At 36.8% G+C, this 19,891-nt stretch overlaps 1 protein-coding gene across 9 annotated transcripts in view; it reads left to right on the forward strand.

The window, feature by feature from the left end:
* The window catches only part of HACE1 (HECT domain and ankyrin repeat containing E3 ubiquitin protein ligase 1), a 55,338-nt gene that overhangs the window by 18,107 nt on the left and 17,340 nt on the right, over nucleotides 1-19,891 (forward strand). For 6 of the 9 annotated variants that reach the window (XM_075707173.1, XM_075707176.1, XM_075707178.1 and 3 more), the window contains 9 exons: nucleotides 492-598; nucleotides 4,413-4,659; nucleotides 10,542-10,879; nucleotides 13,784-13,852; nucleotides 14,526-14,613; nucleotides 16,375-16,486; nucleotides 16,579-16,676; nucleotides 16,872-16,959; nucleotides 18,080-18,229. In XM_075707173.1, coding sequence (XP_075563288.1) covers nucleotides 492-598; nucleotides 4,413-4,659; nucleotides 10,542-10,879; nucleotides 13,784-13,852; nucleotides 14,526-14,613; nucleotides 16,375-16,486; nucleotides 16,579-16,676; nucleotides 16,872-16,959; nucleotides 18,080-18,229 — 1,297 coding nt within the window. The remainder of the gene's footprint in view (nucleotides 1-491; nucleotides 599-4,412; nucleotides 4,660-10,541; nucleotides 10,880-13,783; nucleotides 13,853-14,525; nucleotides 14,614-16,374; nucleotides 16,487-16,578; nucleotides 16,677-16,871; nucleotides 16,960-18,079; nucleotides 18,230-19,891) is intronic. The other 3 variants (XM_075707175.1, XM_075707177.1, XM_075707179.1) reach the window with 1 other exon arrangement.

Genomic DNA, 19,891 nt, shown 5'->3' on the forward strand with positions numbered 1-19,891 from the left:
AAGGAACCACATTCAGTATCTTGAGCAAAAATGAAGGTAGTGAGAGCGAACTCTAGGATCCAAGCTTGGTTCATTTACACCGTGTCATAAACTAACCAAGGAGTGAACTGGGGAGACGGGTAAATTATGAATTATGAAACTCAAAACATGCTTTTAGCTTTCAGAAGTTGAAAGGGTATCCCACTAATTTTTCAGATGAAAATAAGTTGTTCTTATGAATTAGTAACACATGCTTAAGTGTTCAGCATTCATAGTATTCTATAATATTATATATTCTGTAGTACATAGATTGATACTAGAATGTATACCTTTTCAGTAATCTCTGTAAATTACAATGAAACGTTAACTGGGGTTAGATTAGATGCTGGACAATATGGATGTACATTATTGCTAGATCTCAATGCTTGAGTGATAATGGATAATGTTCTAAATTAAACGTTGATCTGACGCTCCATGACACTATGCAATTTCTTTTGTTTTTAATATATCAGTTGCGGCAGGTTCTGGAACACTTGTCTCAGCAGAGTGAAAGCCAGTATCTTAAAATCCTAACAAGTCTTGCTGAAGTTGCTACAACAAATGGTCACAAACTGCTTAGGTAAGTGTGAGAGGATCATAAGTAGGTTGATAAGCTGCCTGGTAGTTAGTGCCGCTTAGTAGTTTTAATAATCTAAACTATCTGATGCTGGGCACATGCTGGAGTAGATGATCTCAAATCTGATTCTGTATGATAGTGCCTGTTTAGATCCCTGTCTTCATGAGGACTGCAGGAGAGAAGGTTGGTGTCCTTGCATAGCTGCTGGCGCCTAGAAGCTTGAGATGCAGAGAAATGTATTTTTTGTTCGGTTAGTTTGGCTATGTCAGCTCTAGGAAGGGAAGCTTTTTAGCCAACTATCAATCATTCCTTTTTTCCCCGCCTCTCCTTTTTTTTTTTCTCTTCCACATCTTTACTTTTCTGCATGCTTTCTTAGTATGTTTGAGGAGAGTTTTGTTCCTTCAGACACTTTTCCCATGTTTGCTGGCTCTGACTGCCTTCCATGGCTACTAATACATATGAAACAAAAAATTTCATCTCTCAGTGTGCTGTCTCAGCAGCGCAAGAAGCTGTTACTTGGGGAAACAGAAAATAGCCAAGCATATTTTCCTAGTATGCTTTCCTAGTTTTTGTGGCATCTCTTTGAGGGAGTTTGTGCAAAACACCTCATCTGTAATCAGTTGGAACACCAGTAACTTTTTACTGTTTTCAAAAGCTAGCAGAATTTGCTCTAACCTTTATGCTTTACTCGAAGCTAAGAAAATCTTTACTGAAAGAGGTCAAGAGCCTGAAAGCATGAGTGGAAGTTCCTTACATGTTCTGGATGGCTTTTTGGAAAAGAGAGGTTTGAGTGTCCTGTAACCAGAGAGGCATGTCAGCGTAGGTTGTAGAGGAATAAGACTTTGAATGCTTCTTTTCAACTGGGGCTGGGGCATGAGGAGCCCATCAGTTAGGTGGAGACTAAATCATATGTTCTTAGTTGTAGATGTTTTTTTTTTTTTCTTCCCCATCAGTCACATTAAATTTGGATGGAGCTTGCAGATAGCAGGTCAGAACTGCTAGACAATGCCAGGAAGTTCATGACACTGTTAATCACAGTCTTGTTCTGATGGGTGTTCACGTTGATAAATGAGCATAAAAGACTTAAACCCCTCAAATGTTTGGGGTTAAAGTGCATAGACATATTAATGACATTTTGTCGCTGCAAAGATAACTTCAGCTGTTGTTGGGCTTCAGTGTGTAATCAGCTTAACTTGCAACACATCCCTTTTGTCTCCAGACTTCATTAGAGCCAATAGATCTCCCACAAGTAAACTGTGATGAAGTGTAAAACCATTCTGCAGGAAATGCAGAATGCATTTCAAACTTCCTTTGTATGGGGACATCAGAAGTCATGGTAGCTGGATTAGATCACACGAGGCAGTATTTGTTTCTATTTCAGTATCTTCAGAGATATATTAAACTGATTGTATGTTTAGATTTTATTTATTACTGTTACTGCTTCTCTGTATGGAGCAATGCTCCTTCACTATGGCTGTAGAAACAGTACCTATGTGCCTCTACTGTCTCTGAATTTGAACCAGTATGTACTCCTGTACTGCTGCATGTGGGCGGACTAGTGGAGGCTGAAGTCAAGTTGGAAGCTTTGCATTGCGTTGGTTGAGCAGGCATTTCCAGAGATGCCTGTACTTAGGGTGTCCTGTGGACTCTTACTGGCCCACTTCTCTTTGGTACTTTGTAATATGTCACAAGGGAAATAGAATTATTTTCTTTTTCTGTTACAATATAGTTTCACAAAAACTGTGTCTCTGTTCTCTCCAACTCTGTTCCCTGTCACATGCTTCAATATCTACTTCAACTAAGTATTTCCCAGTTGCTTTATTATTAACATAATGAGAATGAAGGTAGTACTTGGTGAATATAGATCCTCTGAGCTTGGGCCTCTCTCCTCCTTCCAGCAAACAGTATGTGAAATGCACTCTGTACATGAAAACCTCCCATAATGATACTCTTGCATGGCTGAGCTAGTATCATCGCTGTTAGTTTCCTGTGTGCTAACCTGCAGCACATTGCTCTTGGGTTTGTTTGTTGTGTAGTTCAAAAGGGTCTAAAGTTGTTTTTTGTAATGCTTCTAGCAGGTAGCCAGGAGTGCCATCAAACTCCTGCCTGAGGACTTCTGCCTGGAATATTAGCAAGGAGCCTGTTCAGTTAGCATTACCTCCATCATGTATTTCCTCTTTCCAAGAAATAATTGTAGTGTGACATGATTTGGTCTTGCTGGTGCAGATTTGGCCTAGTTGAATGTTTACAAACATGCTAGTAAAAGCTTCAGTAAACTATTAAAAACACTTTAAGGTTTTCCTATATATGTGGGTCCTCTTCCTGGAGACCAGGATATTTAAACTGAAATTTCACCAAGAAAACGTTGCTGTTGAGGGATGAGAAACTAATCAAAATGTGTTGTGGTTTTTTTTTTTTTTTTTAATCAACACTTCGGTTAGCTGCTTGTATTCATAGATTCTTTTGGTATATAAGCAAAGACTTTACGAATACTGATTTGTGGCTGTGACCAGAGCTTCTGGTAATATAACTACAGCCTGCTAGTCAGGGGATTTTCTTTACCCAGTTAAAAACTTAACATGCCTACTGTTGCACTCTTTTACTTTTTGTGTTCCTTTCTTACCTTGATTTACTGAAAACTTCTATGGTTAAAGTCTAGATTGTGACAAGAAAGTCATGCTTTGTATATCAGTTTGGTAAAATCCTTAGTATGTGGCTTTTTAAAATTAACACCTCACTGGCAGTCATTAAACGGTAGTGCTAAAAACAAATAGGTCTTTTGCTTTTACCCATGCCATAGGGAGAGCGAGGTCATGATAAAGGTACTGTGGTGTTACAACTAGCTATGTTTCAGATTTGTGAATTAACAGAATATTAATTGCATCAGAAGCTTACAGAATCCTCCAGGATGTCAGTTTTCTGGTGTATACTGATCTTATATTTAGAAAGCATGCTTTTAAGTTGCAAGTACTTTAAGGGTAGAATTGAATATGTGCTCACTTATAAATGAGTAGAATTCAGTAGAAAAAGTTTTGATTTCTTGCAGTTTTTGTTAGCAAAAAGATGGAAGAATTCTTACTACTTGGGATTTAAGGAAAGAAAACCAAGTTGAATTTGGTTGAGAGTGTTCTGCTTGTGCATGAACTCATGAATATCTCATTCCACACTATTGGTACAGAGTTCAGTGTTGGCCAGTTCAGCTAAGATGACATAAAACTTTTAATATATTTGTTAGGTAAATAACATTGGTGCTTTTGTGTACTATCTTTTAGATGATGTTTCTCTTGCGTAGAAATAGTGGCATCTTTACCATCCTGATCCCTTGTCTGATTGAGGTAGTTAATGGGCGTTTAGGATAATAGCTAGGTGAGGATGGGCTGTGGCAGCTTATCTGATTAGTCAGTATGCTTTTATCATTGGATGCTGTCTTTTCTGGATTGAAAAACTTTTTCATCTGGATATGCAAGTTTGTTTCATACATTGAGATCCTTCCTGTAGTAAGCTGAATTTCTGACCAGCTGTTCATAAAGAAGTGTACATATGTGTAAAAACAAATGAAGTATTTTGCGAGATCTGGAATTTGATGTTCTTATTTCACTTCTAGTTAAAATTATGAGTACATGTTAGTAAAATTGTAGTGCTTATATTTGACTTTTGGGGCTGGTGCAGGAAATGAAAGTCGAAATTCACTAGGCTGTAAAGCTTAGGGGTTTTTTTAGCATGTGTGTCAGACCCTACCATTAGATTGCTTACTCCTTAATATAGTAAATTGTTTCATCTAGGAAAAGAAACTTAAATATTCCATTTTTTCCCCCAGCTTGTCAAGTAATTATGAAGCTCAAATGAAGAGTCTCTTAAGGATCGTGAGGATATTTTGCCATGTCTTTCGCATTGGCCCATCCTCTCCCAGTAATGGAAATGACATGGGCTACAATGGAAATAAAACTCCAAGAAGTCAGGTGTTCAAGGTCAGAAAAGTATATGATGTTGTTAGGAAGATAGACGTTAAAGAGATGAATTTCACAAAGCATGCATTCATTAATCAGACATCTCATGAACAGGAAGTAAGTTTGGTTGATGTCCCTATCCCTTCTTAAGTTAAGCCTACCTCTTTCCTTAATTATTTTTTTTTTTCCACTGGATTCATTTAACCACTGATGCACATCTCATCTTATGATTTCTGTTTATTTCTTATGTAATATATTGTTTATTAGATGTTGAAGGTTTAGTTACCTAGCTGATTTTGGTAAACTTTGTTTTTATTTCTATTATGTTATTTAAGAGTGTAGTAATCTCAAAATGTGGTAATATTAATATAATAGATTGTATCAATGTAATTTCAAAATAATATTTGGAGATTCATTGGGAGTTCTGCTCATTCAGTTTTATCCAGTTTCACAAGATAAATTGAAATAATTGAATTCTTAATCTGTTCATTGTTTTCATTGTGACCATGAAGTTTTTTCCCAAGTTGGTCTTGAATTTTATTACTATGTGCTTTGAAACATACCAGTTTACTACTGCCCTTGCAAGGTTATTGATTTGTAGCTGTTATTCAAACACTTACTTTAGGTGCTTGCCATCTAGATGTTTAATTTCTGAAGGGTTTTTTTATACTGGTTGGTTGAGGAATTTCTCTGCAGAAAATCATAGCTTGCCTTTCTGTAAAGCGGGTAGTCTCCCTTACCGCTGTGCCCCCCCCCCCCCCCCCCCGCCATCTTCCTCCATGGTCTTACATGGCACAGTTCATACCACCAAATTTAGATGCCAGTGATTACATGAGAATTTTCCTTAACCTTTGCATTTCTTCCAGAGTGGTGTGAAAACAATATTCTGAAATTACATGCTCATCAGGTTACTTCTAATGACTTTTAAGACAGAGCTATATTGATAAGGTCATGAAGGATGATAACTCTTAATTCCAGCTATACTTAGTTAAGTAGCTCAGTTTTTGTTTAAATTTCTTCTCTTGGAAAGAAGGAAAACATCAGACTAGTTAAAAAACAAACACAAATGTTTGTTTTCTTTCTGGTAGCAAAATAGTTTTAATAACAAATTGATCTATATAATGAATATAAAACTAGTGCTTGAGTATGAAAAATACTGTGTGCAAAATGTAATGCATTGTACAGTATGTAATATAATAATTGTCCTTTAGAGTTGTTCACTAAAATGTATTGAGCTAGACTGGCACATTGTGAGTTTAACGAGGTATCAGTTTTCAAAAAACAAAGCCCTACCCAAATCACAAGAATAATTTTATTTAAGACAGCATTTTCTAACAGCTTTAATGAAAATTGGTTTAAATATACCAGATTAAATAACAAGCAAATGTGAAACGTGCTTAATACAGGAACTATCTGCAGTGAGATATTCTGTTACCTTTCTGTGTAGATATTCTGCTACCTTTTTTTCTTCAAGGTTTTAGGAGTAGTGACCTCGTCTCCTTGTTTATTGTGCTTTGCTCATAGCCCAAAAAGGAAAAAAAAAGAAAGTTTCATGCTTTTCAACTCCAGATAATTTCAGAACTCACTATAAACCTAACAAAAACATTCAATTGCAATTTGCGAAGGAAATTGTTTTTCAGCAGAATTGCTTATCTGTGTGCCCAAACTACTTCATGTGATGAAAGAATTGTTTCTCAATTTAGTATGGAGTTAAGTCTTGTGCAGTAGACTTACATTACACAACTGTCACAGTTGTCCCAGAAAATATCAGCAATTCTTAATTTTGTAAAAGCAACATTTATGTTTTTAATAAATGAGCAATATATATATTACTGTTGCATTAGCTAACAAAACAAAAATTTCAGGATTATTTTAAAATTATTATTTCTATTATTTTAAATTATTTGTTTTAGAAGTGTTAAAACTCAGGCAGCCCTTCATTAGGGCCACTGTTGTCTCTGCGATATTTTTAAGGTTGATTTAAATTTCAAACTCGAATACAAAACTGCTGATGAGAACTTATTCTTGTTTGGGAATGGGGCATACGGGTCTGGCAATGCTAAGTTAATCTTCAGTTGTGGTTGGATTAGCCTGTTCTTCCCTGAATTTACAGTAACTGGGTAGTGGGAGATTAGACACAGTGCAGAGTCTTCCTGTGAAGGGTGACTTCCTGTTCTCTCTTATTTCTACCTTCCCTCTCCTTCTTTTTTGTCCTTTCCTTGAAAACATGGTTGTGATGATCCCTTTCATCTTTTGGGAGGAGGGGAAACAAGCCTGCTATATCTCTAGATTATTACAATGGTATGGAGACTGCTTGAAGACCTGTCAGTTGTATATCTTCACTGGTATCAGTACTTGCATGTGGGACATGCAGGTCAATGACAAAGAACTCCTTTTCTGGTTTTTGTTTTATTCGAGTTTTCTTCAATATAGGCTGTGTAACTGTTTAGTACAGACTATTAAGGAAACCACAGAGGTTGCTGTTCCAAAATGGGAGTTAAATTTGTATTAAAAAAGTCAACATGGAACTTAAAGATTTTAAATTTGAGATCCATATTGAAAATTTTAGAGGAAAGTAGATTTAAATTGGAATTTGCTGACGATCTTAAAATTCAGTTGTGGGGGGATAAATGTTGTAGATAACTTGAATCTTGATACAGGTTTTATGGGGAAGAGCAAGTCTCTTGGACTGGTTCATGTCTGATGTAAGGTCTTGAGCACTGTCCAGGACACAAGAAAGTAATACAGGTCACCACCCACTTCTCTGAATGCTGTTTATTTGAGCAAAGGAAGACCTCTAGATACTGTCTTTCTTTACTGTATAGGAAGCTAATCTGTTCTTCAATACTGTCTTCTTTCAAGAACAGAAACTTCTATCTGGGAAGGACTGAGGGTAGCAGTGGCAGGAGTTCTGTCTTGTGGTAATGCAGAGGAACATTATCACGCCTTATTGCATGGTATAAGGGATTGATTCCTTTCCTTCTGAATGCACTCCCATTAGGTCCAAATAGAGCTGTACCTGATGACCTTTGAAGATGTACTTCATAACTCCTTTTAAAAGCTAGTGCAAAACCATATTTTATCCAATATAACAAGTGAAGAAAAACTTTCTTCTGACTTTTTTCTTAATGCTGTGTTAAGGTTTTCTGTATTAGTATGCTGATTGAATGTATTTTGGAGAGTTGTTGCTGTAATCTAGCTTGGAAGGGGATTGAAAATGTGAGTATATCTTGATCTGAGGCTACTGAGGAATGTTATTGCTTGACAAAGACAAGCAGATCACAGGGCTGTCTTTGCTTTACTGAAGTTCACTGGATGTAATTCATTACAGTCCTGGTCAATTCAGGACTATCCAAATACTCTAAAGTGGAAACTCTACCTAATTAAGACACACTTTTGTACTGATCTTGCAAGAAACAAAATAGTAATTGAATTTTGACACCAAATCTTGAAATAAGGTACTGCTAAGTCAAATGAGATCTTACCAGTGAGAAACTTTATGAATAGTAATTTTGACCAGGTTTACATTCATTACTTTTTCATGTATCGCTCTTCCAATTGCCCTTCAGTATGATCACATATTAGGGAAACTTGCTGCAAAATCTCCTGGTCTAGTTGAACAAATTTGGGAAGCCCATAGCATTTTCCCTCATTTCAGATACTATTCTTTTCTAGAATTGAATTGACTTCTCTGCTGTGACACAGTTGCTTCATGGATTAGTGATCTCCTGCTCTGTGTCTTGAAAGACTGTCTGTCACCTGGCAAAAGATTTTGCTCCAGTATTGGAGTTTGAATATGGGTTTGTTTCCTAGTGTCTTGCTTTCTAGATGGGTAAAGAGGAAGGCATTGCATAGCTAAATCCTTGCATTTGAGAGATGAGGTGTGTAGCTGTAAAAGCTTGGCACTTGATCAAACTCAAGTGTATAATTCCAAATAAACTTTTCTGAAATGTGAGATATGAAAACTGAAGGTTGAGTGGAGGTTTGTGTTTAATATGCAGTTTGTGGTAAGAATCAACAGAAGAATGCTGACTTGTAGTTTTGAAAAAATGTTGCTAATGGTTTGATTGAATATGTCCATATTACGCTTGAAAAGGTCTGATCATGGATGATAACATAAAATGCTGACACCCATTGATATGGACGTGGTGGGTGATATTTAGAGAAGTGCTTTACATCCTGAAGTTAGACTAGAAAAAGGGAAAGTGAAATGTTGAATTTGCTATGCTTGACTGCTTTTTATGAGTGTGTGATCAGAATCTGTGAAAAACTAGCTTTGGAAAAACAAATCAGTTGCAAGAGTTCTGAAAGGCATGCTAAGTCTGTGGGGAATAAGACGAAACAGGAGGTATCAGCAGAAGAATGGTATCTGGCAAGCCAAGCATTGAAAAGTTTGGGAGAAGAAAACTACATTTTAGTATTCTACTGAATAACTACCTAGTTTCTTGTGAGTTACATGTTAAGAACACAGTTGCATTTTAATTCTTCCATATATTCAATAAATCATTTTCCATTAGAAAGTTTTCCTACATTATGGTTCGTGGTGAAAGGTAGGTCTTGAAAAGAAGGTAACTTGATCCTGTATGCAGACATTTATGTAGAAATTGGTACCTATGCTGCAGGTATTCACATCACCATCTAGAGAAATGGGTGGTCACTAGGAGTACAAGGATTAAGTGAATATCATGCAGTATGTTGAGCAAAGCCTACCGATCTTAGACATCAGGCTAGCTTTCCCCAAACTTCTTGTTGGGGAAAAAATGGAAGCATAATGGTAAATTTTTAAATGGTAAATTTCAACTGAATTTTTTAATACATGGCTTTTATAAGAAGTAATTTCTTGTGTATTGAGAGCATGTGGCTATTAGGTGTACTGACAGTGCTCCAGATAGTGTAGGCTTCTGGTATGGTGTGCTGGGAATAAATAGCTCTTAATCTTTAAAGGCAACTTCAGAAGATGAGAACATCATTTTCAGTATCTGCTAAGTCTTTGAATGCTTTAATTGATGAGAAGTGTTGATGCAACAGTAACATATGGAAAAAGGAGTGCATTTAGAAGTTTGCTTTTACTTTTGGAATGCCATGAAAGGCTTGAGTCAGAATTGCCTCCCTGTAGGATACACATCCCTGTGCTCACTAGACTGTATGCTTGTGAAACATCCCCTTAAACACCATGAAGGGATAGCACAGTTAGCCTTCGTGGTTTTTTTTTTTTTTAAATGCTCTTGAGAAAGCCACGGGTCTCTCAGCCCTTTCTCTCTTCTGTAGCAGACCTGCACCTCAGACCAAATGTGTAATGATGGAATTGTACCAGGTTTCAATTATACTGGTTTTAAGCTGGTGGTAGTGAATAAAGAGTGACTTTGTTAAAATAAAATTTTATAGCTTTAAAATACGTGATTCTACTGATACTTGTTTGTATTTCATAAAGCTAGGTGTTAGTGACTCTTACTACATCTGAGATACTACCAAAATGAGCTGTATGAGCTCACACTATGCATAAAGCACATATTACTAGATATGTACATGAGCCTGAATCTCAGTGGTGTTGTCTGGGGTTTGCTCCATCTACGTGGAGGAGGGAGCTTCTTTGACCAGGGCCTTAAAAAAGAACTGACACATGCTTATTCTGGAAACTCAACGTGTGTATTACCGTGTCTCTGCTTGACTGCAGCAGTCAGGCAGTAGTGTGCTGTGTAACAACTGTGAGACCAAACTCTGTTAAATAGTTCAGTATTTCACCCTTTCTAAATAATTTTATCTTTATTCTATCTGCTGCTTGATTGTTTTTCTTCTGTATGAAATCTTCTCTTTGTGCTCTATGGCTAGAAGTACAGAATTTTTCATGAGCATTTGACTGTTATCTCTAACATGACTTCCAAAGGATCATTTAAAGCTTTTAAATGTTCATGATATTTATTTGCCTTAAGAGGATTATCACATCATTAATATTATCTAATGTCAACATGTTCCTTTGTTTTTGCATGTGTTTATTGCAGCCGCTGGAACTGCTCTGGCATTCTCTAGATGAATGGCTCGTTCTTATAGCCACAGAGCTGATGAAAAACAAAAGGGACTCTGCCAACATTACTTCTATTTTACTGAAGCAAAAAGGACCAGATCACCAGGATGCTACTCCTACGCCTTCCTTTGCCGATGCAGGAACTGAGGGCAGGAAAGAGCTATCCGCTGATGCTGGCGAGTCAAAAGCATACGATGTTGCTGGGAAGCAGGAAGCTTGTGCTGATTGCCAGGATGTTATCTCCATGACAGCAAACAGGCTAAGTGCTGTCATTCAGGCCTTTTATATGTGCTGCTCCTGTCAGATGCCTCAGGGGTAAGGAGGGGATCTTGTTTGTTACCGAAACTATTACCATTTTAAAATCATACATGCTTTCTTGGAAGAATGTTTGTGCTGACCAGATGATATTAGTGACAGCCAAGGGTATGCCTTTTATTTCTCTAGTTCAATTGTTTGAATGCTTTTTTTTTCGGCTTTAATGGCACTAGACAGCACAGCAAATTTCAAATTTTCCATGGTGCTGCTACCTATGAGTGTAACTGCGTTGAAGCAGATTTCGTATTGAATATCTAATGGCTCTTTTTAATCATGTGGGATATTTGCAGGAAATGTAATTTAATCTCTTGAAACTTAGCTGTTTCTGCTGTTGGTTCTTAATGTGAAATTATCCCTAAATTTAATGTGATTATCCAACAACAGCTATAAGCTCAGAAAAAAATGTGAATTACCTTTGTGTAATAAAATGACAGCTGGGGCAAAACTTGTTTGGCTATATTGCAGAAGTTTATAATGAGGAGAGTTCAATCTCAAAGTAATGCTTGCTTGGAATCCTGTCCTGGGTTGGCAAACATAGTTTTGTGTGGAACAGGCGCTACAACTTAGGTAAATTTATTATCATCAGTGTCTGATTTAAAAAGAAAAAAAGCATGTCCTCTGTAACTGAGGTCTTAGCCTGTCCGAGGTTGTTATGGATTATGTTTGTGAACTTGCAAGGAAAGGATCCTTCGACCCTCTTGAGTGGAGGATTAGGCAAGTATGATGGTATTACGAGTCCCCTGAGGAATCGGGAAGCAAGGTTCCCACTACATGACAACTCTTGGTTATTCCCAGCCGTTGGAAGTGTTTTTCTTCTTCTGCCAAACATAGTGGAATAAAAGCTTTCAAGTTGGCCGGTACTGTTTGTCTGGGGTACACTCCCCTGTGGACACTCTGGAAGATGATCTGAGGATCAGCATGTTCTGCAAGCACTTTAGTACTTTTGCTTTTAATTTTACTCCACCGTGAAAAAGGAACTGCTGGTTAGCCATTTCCCTTGAAATCTCTATCAAACCTTGCTAAGGTAAAATGCCAGTAAAGTATTATTTACAGCAGCCAAGTGAAAAGCAGAAATGTTTATAGAAGTGAAGAAGTACATTTCGCCCCACCAATTTATCTCTATACCAAAATTCAGTTGGAGAGGTGACTGTCTCCCTGTGTCCAGGTGACTTGCTGACGGGCCTTGCCCACTGGGTCTGTCTGTATGCATAATTTACACTTCACGTTAGGGAGAACTCCTGTGGATACTACATAAGTTTAATTGAGATTTATCATAGAAGCCAGGAGAGTAAGAACTGTTTCAGTGACAACTGGGAGAACTCCCTGGGATGCAGGAAATTAAGGCAGAGTGCACCTGAATTCCATCTTGCTTTCAGAACTGTGTAGAGAACTACAAAGATCTGAGACTTACTCTCTTTTGCTGAAGTTTTCGTGTCAGTAGGAGTAAATGGCACAATGGTATAACTCAGTACTGCTGCCATCTTCAAATAACATTTGAAATTATAACATTATATTTCCAGACAAAATAATTTAAAATGGCTCTAATTTTAGATTTGAATGTCTTTATGTTTAATGGAGGAGAGTAAACAGAGCTCATAGTTTTCCATTATTCCTAATATTCATACAATAAAGAAGGCATTTCATGCTTATATGGAAAATTATCTGATTAACATTTGAAATATTGAGGTTATTTTCTTTTACTTGCCATGATTGCTTTTCTTCTGCAAATGCTGATATTGAATTTAGGCATTCTTTGTTAATATACTGAAATACAATGTTGCAAGTTTTCAGCATCAAAACTGATGAAGGTATGCTAAGTTTTTGTTTGGTTGGTTTTTTCCCCCTGTTCTCTCTGTATTGCATCTTACAGCTTGTGTGGCAATTTACAGGTAGAGAGTGTTAATTTCCTTTCAGGGAAGACTCTTCTAGTTGTGTAATACTTTCAGATGATCTCTCAGACCAGGAGTGTGTTTAAAATGTTCTTGCTTGGTCTCTGGAAGATTTTATTTGCTTATTTGTTTTTTGTGCAGATGAGGGGAAGGATATGGTGAGACTTGTTTCTTCAAAACAGTAAGGGAAAGAAGGAAAATAGCTGACAACAACTGTTCTAGGATTGTTATCCTGGACTTTTTAAAATACTGTTTTTCACAGCCTTGCAGGGCACTTGATGAGAGGGTTTTATTCTTGTTTGCAAGTATTCATTAGCTTTTGCAGAAGCTAAAGGATCCAGATAAGAATTTCTCTTTTTGAAAAAAATTGCAGGACATAGATGCAAATAAACGGAGTAAAACTTGCACCGATGTTAATCCTTCCCTTGTTCTCCACATATATATAGGAGGAAAAAAAAAATTCCATACTAGTGTATGAGATGCTTGCCTGGCAAGTAGTTTTGTTATTTCACGAAACCTTTAAATACCACCTTGCTCCTCATTATTAAGTTTGCTAAGTTTGTAATGTTATTTCTTCCTAGCTCTTTTCCTCACTTACCACAATTTACAAGGTGTGTGGTGGGAATTTTATACAATGAACAAGAATATAGAACAATGTGCATATCATGTATATTGTGCATATTGTATTAGTGCTTCCATATATGTACTTCTGTTGTTGTATTGAAAGCTGGGAGGATTCAGTAGAAGAATGTGTATCCCTATTAGTTTGAGCTTTTTTTTGTTCATGTGGTTAATAATAGTTAGTGGTCAGGTTGCTTGACCTTCTTGAGTATTGGCATTTTTGCCTTAGTTTACTCAGCAGCATTAAGATTTCATAATATTTTGTTTGATGATTGACTAGTTAAACAACATGAGTTTCTGTTTGCTTAGTATCTTATTAAAAAAACAAATGCAACAATTTGTCATTCGAGTTCTTTTCATTATCCAAAAGCATCTTGTGATTTTCTTTGAACAGGATGACATCGCCTCGTTTTATAGAATTTGTCTGTAAACACGATGATGTCCTTAAGTGTTTTGTTAACCGGTAAGCTTCAAGAAACATGGAATTTCTAATTTCCTTCCCTCCTCCCCCCCAATAATTCAGACTTACATTTTTCTTCTTACTGAGTTGTATTTTTAGGCTTTTGTTGTGTCATATGTACCATATGCACTTTAATGGTCCTGCCAAATTGAAGGGAGTGTATATTAATGATTTGGAGCTCAGGCTTAAATGAACTCTTCTGCATATGTAAGTGATCCTTTTGTAAGATTCTGTGAGATTTTGTGAACAAAATCTACTTCACAGAGCAACAGAATAATTTCCTTAACGGATTCTTTCCTCATCTTTGTTCCAAATAAAGCCTTCTCTTTTGAGGCAGATGAAAACTTTCATTCTTCCTCAAATGTGTTACACTTCATGACTTCTTAAAGGAGTCTAAACCATCTTTGTACACTTGGCTGTTTCCAGAGTTTTTCTGGGACTGCGCAGTTTATAACCTTGTTTCTGTCTGGAGAGCTGCTTGTATCCTCCATGCTCAAAGGATGAGATCATATAAGTAATTTGGAAACAAGACTTAGGAAAACATTATGAAATAGAAGAGTCTGTTGGAACTTTTCTGTATGACTAATTGCATTGTCTCTTTATGTAGACTTTGTGTATTATGAAGCATTATTATTGGATCTCTGACTAACAAGCTTCTAACCTATTTTTCTTTCAGAAATCCCAAAATAATTTTTGATCACTTTCATTTTCTTCTTGAGTGTCCTGAACTAATGTCCAGATTTATGCACATCATAAAAGCTCAGGTAAATGTCAGGAGATGCTTAGTTACAGCTTCTAAGAATATAAAGAGGGTGTTTTGTTTAAAAATAATAATATTTTTAAAAAAATCAGTTTGGGGAGGATGGAAGAACTAAGTGCGGCCTCCAGTGCTTCTGAATCTGGGTTGTTGAAAGGTCAGATTAAACTGACATGGCAGCCAGATCTCTGTACTTCTAAGTGTTTAAAATTCATGTGTAAGTCCATTTGAGATGACCAATGTTAAATATGTCTTACAAGTCCAACGTTCAGTTCAACAGAGTTAACTTTCTATTATTAAATCTATTTGTGCACATCTAATAGATTGAGTTTTAAAATGCTGTGCTTTTTCCTTAATTGGCTTACATTTTGAAACAAACCAGAGGATAAATACACCACTATTAGTTGACTTGGCCGTAGTTAATTAGCGGCAGCTCCTTCAATGAAACATCATGTTGTCTTGTTACCCTTTGCTCTGTTTCCTACCATTTCCGTTTGTTTGGGTTTTTTGTTTTGTTTTGTTTTTTTAGTAAAATCCTGATGTCTTGCATAACCTAAACTCACTTTTCAGTTTAACATGGGACATGAATTCAAGACTTAAGAGTTACTTTAGGGAAGACTAGTGTAGTTAGTGGAAAAATTAGTGAGCAAATGCCTGTATGGAAGTCTGCTGCTTTACATTACACTGTGGTGTTAAGCATCTGCCACATTTTCATCACTTACCTTTAAAAGATTATGATTGTCTCCATGTAGCTCAGACAGAGCTGTATATTTGTTCTATTACAAATGAAGATGGTCTTTGGGTGATAATGAGCTATTTGGGACTCCTTCACTTAGCACACAATGGTATACTTTTGCTTTGTTCTCTATGAAAGGTTCCTTACATTTAAAATATTTTGGTCAAAGACCGAATTTGCTGAAAACAAAGGTAAAATTCCTCTAACCAACCAGAACCACCCCCCATAAATAACTGTGGAGAATCTGTTCCAAAAGCTTTATTTATTTATTGTGAACAGTACTGTGCCTTTATTTTTAGGTGTACATTGGTTTTGGTAATCCAGTTTCATTTTTAGGATGTGGTGTAGATACATAGTTTTACTCATTCTTTGGTTGACATGGGTGTTTTTGAAATTCATTACCTGTGAACAATGAGGCCCAGAGAACTGATACCCTGTTTGTTAGATCAACTAAAAGTACATGCTGTGAATTGTGGTAGATGAGAGAGGCTGTACTTGTGTCATACCTGTCTCGGAATAACTGCAAAATGTCAGTCTAAATACAAGTTAGGACCATCTCACCTAGGAATTTCTTTGGAAGGTTTCTGGTTCCTTTGCGTTGTTTTTTATTGCCAATGAACTACAAATACGACTTGTTTATATCAGTTGCGCTTCTGTGCTCAGCTGTGGTTGATAATCAGTAGTGTTACAGAAGCCAGTGACTTCTTACCTGTATTCCTTGCCCCCCTCCCCTGGCCCTGGAAGAAGTTTTGTGCTATTTTTCTCCTGTGTGGTGAACTCTGATAGCTATTTCTAGATAACTGGTGGTCCAGTCTTTTTTCATACCAGACTTCAGCAAGCACTCAAGGGCATGTCTAGTCCTTTCATCTTCCCAAAATACTGTTTAGCATATTGAGGTAGCACTGAGTAACTCTCTGCACATCTCAAAAATTAATTGAGAAGTATGCATAACCATTTTCCAGTCATGCTTATGAAAGAGGAATTATTCAGTATAATGCATCTGTATGATATGGTTTACCTCTTGTTTTGTAGCCATTTAAAGATCGTTGTGAATGGTTCTATGAACATTTGCATGCGGGGCAGCCAGATTCGGACATGGTGCACAGGCCTGTAAATGAAAATGACATCCTTTTGGTTCACAGAGGTATTGTGTTATGGATGGAATTAGTATGTCTTTGAAATACATTGAAATATAATGAATTAAGATAAAAACATTAATTGGTGCTTTGTATTTAGATTCTATTTTTAGGAGTAGCTGTGAAGTTGTGTCTAAAGCGAATTGTGCAAAACTAAAGCAGGGGATTGCTGTGAGATTTCATGGAGAAGAAGGCATGGTGGGTAAAATTGCATGGTTTTCCTTTATGGTATTTATATATGGAAATAGTAATTCTCTTTCACAAGTATTGTTTTGAACTAAATCCTAACTTGAAGTAACTTTTATACGTTATTAAGAAGTATGTGGTTACCCAGTGTAACTTTGTGCAGTGAAAGTTCTATGTACTAATATGTTTTATTCTTTTGACATGCAGGGACAGGGTGTGGTGCGTGAGTGGTTTGATATCTTATCCAGTGAAATAGTTAACCCAGATTACGCCTTATTTACCCAGTCAGCTGATGGTATGTCTCTGCCTTCCCCCCCCCCCCCCCCCCCCCTAATTTTAGGGTGTCTTCTTTTATAAAAGCATTTTTATAATCCAAGAAAAAGTCACTTAATTGGTTTCAGAATATGAGACTTACTTTTTAAAAGCAACACTGACAGAATTGATCTCATATATAGAGAGAGAAGCGATCTGTTAATTGTACGTTTTTATAACTACGGATGAAATGTTTTTCTTAATTTGAAGTTTTCTTGATTTTGTTCTCCCTCTTGTAAGAGGAGAGTTGTTGGTTTTAATGTGTCCATGCTATTTCTGCCTGGTGGTAGAAGGACATAACACTTTGAGAGCAGTATAGAAAGTGTTTTCCGTTCTTCTGCATCTACAAGGGAACTGTGGAGGTATTCCTTTATTTCCTTTTAGAAATCCTGAAATTCAGTCTGTTAACTTTTGTGGTAAAATTAGTTGTTGATCTCCACAGGTCTGCCTTATATTTGACTCTTTGTCTTTTGGGTGCTTCATGTAAAGCAAGTATCTATCAATAAAAGATTTCACATCATCATCAGTGATAAATGTTTTGCTTTCTACCTTACAAAGTCTTGGGAAGTGGCAAGGAATTCAGTCAACAGCAAAGGCATAGATTAGTTCCTGAAAGTTCAAAGGAAAAGTTCAGGGATGTCAGCTTGAGATAGCCTTTTCTAAGGAGACCAGGACTGGACTGTGTCCTGTCTGTATCTGGCTGGAGCCAGATGAAAGAAAGTGGATGCATTATGATCCTTCTTTTGAGCATGTTCAAAAGTTGATAGAAGCATGGCCCATTAGAGTGAGTAAAAAATACACATGGCAATCTAGTAAGATGGAGGACTGAATTTAGCAGATCATGATTACCCTTACGTTGATGATAATTATTTCAGAGTGGTGCCTTGGAGACTGGCTAAGCAGTATCATTGTAATAATAGGATGTCATTACATTGTAGTACATTTCTTTCTGACGTATTTGTGTTGTGAACAAAAAACCCCAAACAATCTTTCAGAACCCCAAAATAAAACTTAGTGGTTTCTGATGCTTAGTGTATTTGATAAATACCAACTTCACTTAAAAATAAAAAGTCATGAAACATGATACTCTTTTTATTTTACAGGAACAACTTTCCAGCCCAACAGCAACTCTTCTGTAAATCCAGATCATTTGAACTACTTCCGTTTCGCAGGCCAGATCCTGGGGCTAGCTCTGAATCACAGGCAGCTGGTGAACATTTACTTCACAAGGTCATTCTACAAACATATTCTTGGTATGGTTTTATTAAAATCCTGTTTATTAGTCATAATGGTTGTCTGAGCAGTGAACCTCTTCCTTTTTTACTTTTGTATATGTGTTAAAAGTGGAAAAGCCTTGGAAATGAATGTCTTGCTAATCTTTTATGTACATCAGAGTCACAACATAATATGGCAGTGATTGCTTTCCAGTATGAGCCTCTCTTAGGTACTGTTACAGTTGCAAAATACAGAAATACATTAGCAAAACTATGTAGGAATTTTATACAGTTAGCAACTTCTAATAAAATAGCCAATCTTACAATTTATGTTTGAATATGAATCTTAAATTAGAAACAAGGAAGTCGTCATTAATCTGTCTAAAGCATGATTATATAATTCAGTTGTCTTTAAGGTTGCTGACTAGGAATGCCTGAAAAGCAGACTAGTGTGGCCAATTGTTTTTGTGGTGTATGTAATTCTTTGCATCACACTTGTGAAACTCATCTGTCCTGTCATGTAATGTCATTCTTGAGAAATGAAAATAATCATTCCCTAGATAACTTAGGATAGACTTAAAAAGTTGATAATGTTTATGAACTCTGGCAAAAATCTATCAGCCATTCTTTATTATGCCTGCAGTTCTTCAGTCATGTAAAACAAAGTGAATCCATACTGTTGCGAACCTCCCTGTCTACCCACTCCAACAAATACTACTGGAATAGTGTTTCAGAACTAATGCAGGTTTATCCTGTCTCCTTCCTGAGGAAAGTTAATTCGTACGCTTACTGTAGCGTACGAGGGTTGGTCAGAAGTCTTTATAAAAATGTAACTTTTCTTTTTAATAGAAAAGGACTGCTGTTAGCTGGTGGTATCTGTGGTCTAAGGCTCTTCGCTCTTCTTTGCGAACCTTTGTGCCTCTTGATTGTCGAACATGATGTCCCTGTTCGGCATTGTCATGAAAAACTTTTCCTCTTGCATGAAGATGTGATGGAAGGGTAAATTTCCTTTGCATTCTTGTTACTCCTCTAAGTACAGGAATTCCTTTGCCGCTGCATGCAGAATTTAATTTGTATTTATGCGCTATTCTTTAATCTTCTTTGGAAGTATAAGATAGCTTGATGTTGGAAGTTTTACTTTTTCTCAAGAACCACTCCTTACTTTAAGGCTACTAGCAAGGTTTTCAAGGGATTGTTTGCATGTCATTCTGTTTTTCTGTATTCATTCTGTCTACCCACAGTCTTCCTGTGATGTTTGCTGAGCCCAGGACAGATCAACTTCAGATTTACTGTTTCTCTTCCCTGAAAGTGTTCAAAGAACACTGTTCCACTTTGTTGATGCTGCAGTCTCAGTCATCTTTGTCAAGATCTTCTTGTCAAAGGGGTGCATTTTACTTCTCTCCCTCAGTACTGCTTTCTGCTGCAGGAGAGTGACTGTGAAGCAGCACCGTGTTGGCAATGCCTCATCAGGCTTCCCAGTCATTGATCTTCACATAGGAAAGTGGTTCCAAAGTAGACATATCTTTGTGTGGCACAATTTGGCACTGACTTAAGGGTTGGCCTCTGACATCAATCAAGGGATTCCTCTGTGTGAGCAGAATCATGATGCTCATGAGTTAATCTCCATGTGATGTATTCACAAATGAGAGAACCATATTTTTCTGCTGTTCAGTGACACCTTGAGAATAGTCAAGTGTTGCT

The sequence above is a fragment of the Pelecanus crispus genome, chromosome 3 (genome assembly GCF_030463565.1).
Source record: "Pelecanus crispus isolate bPelCri1 chromosome 3, bPelCri1.pri, whole genome shotgun sequence".
In the NCBI taxonomy this organism is placed as follows: domain Eukaryota; kingdom Metazoa; phylum Chordata; class Aves; order Pelecaniformes; family Pelecanidae; genus Pelecanus; species Pelecanus crispus.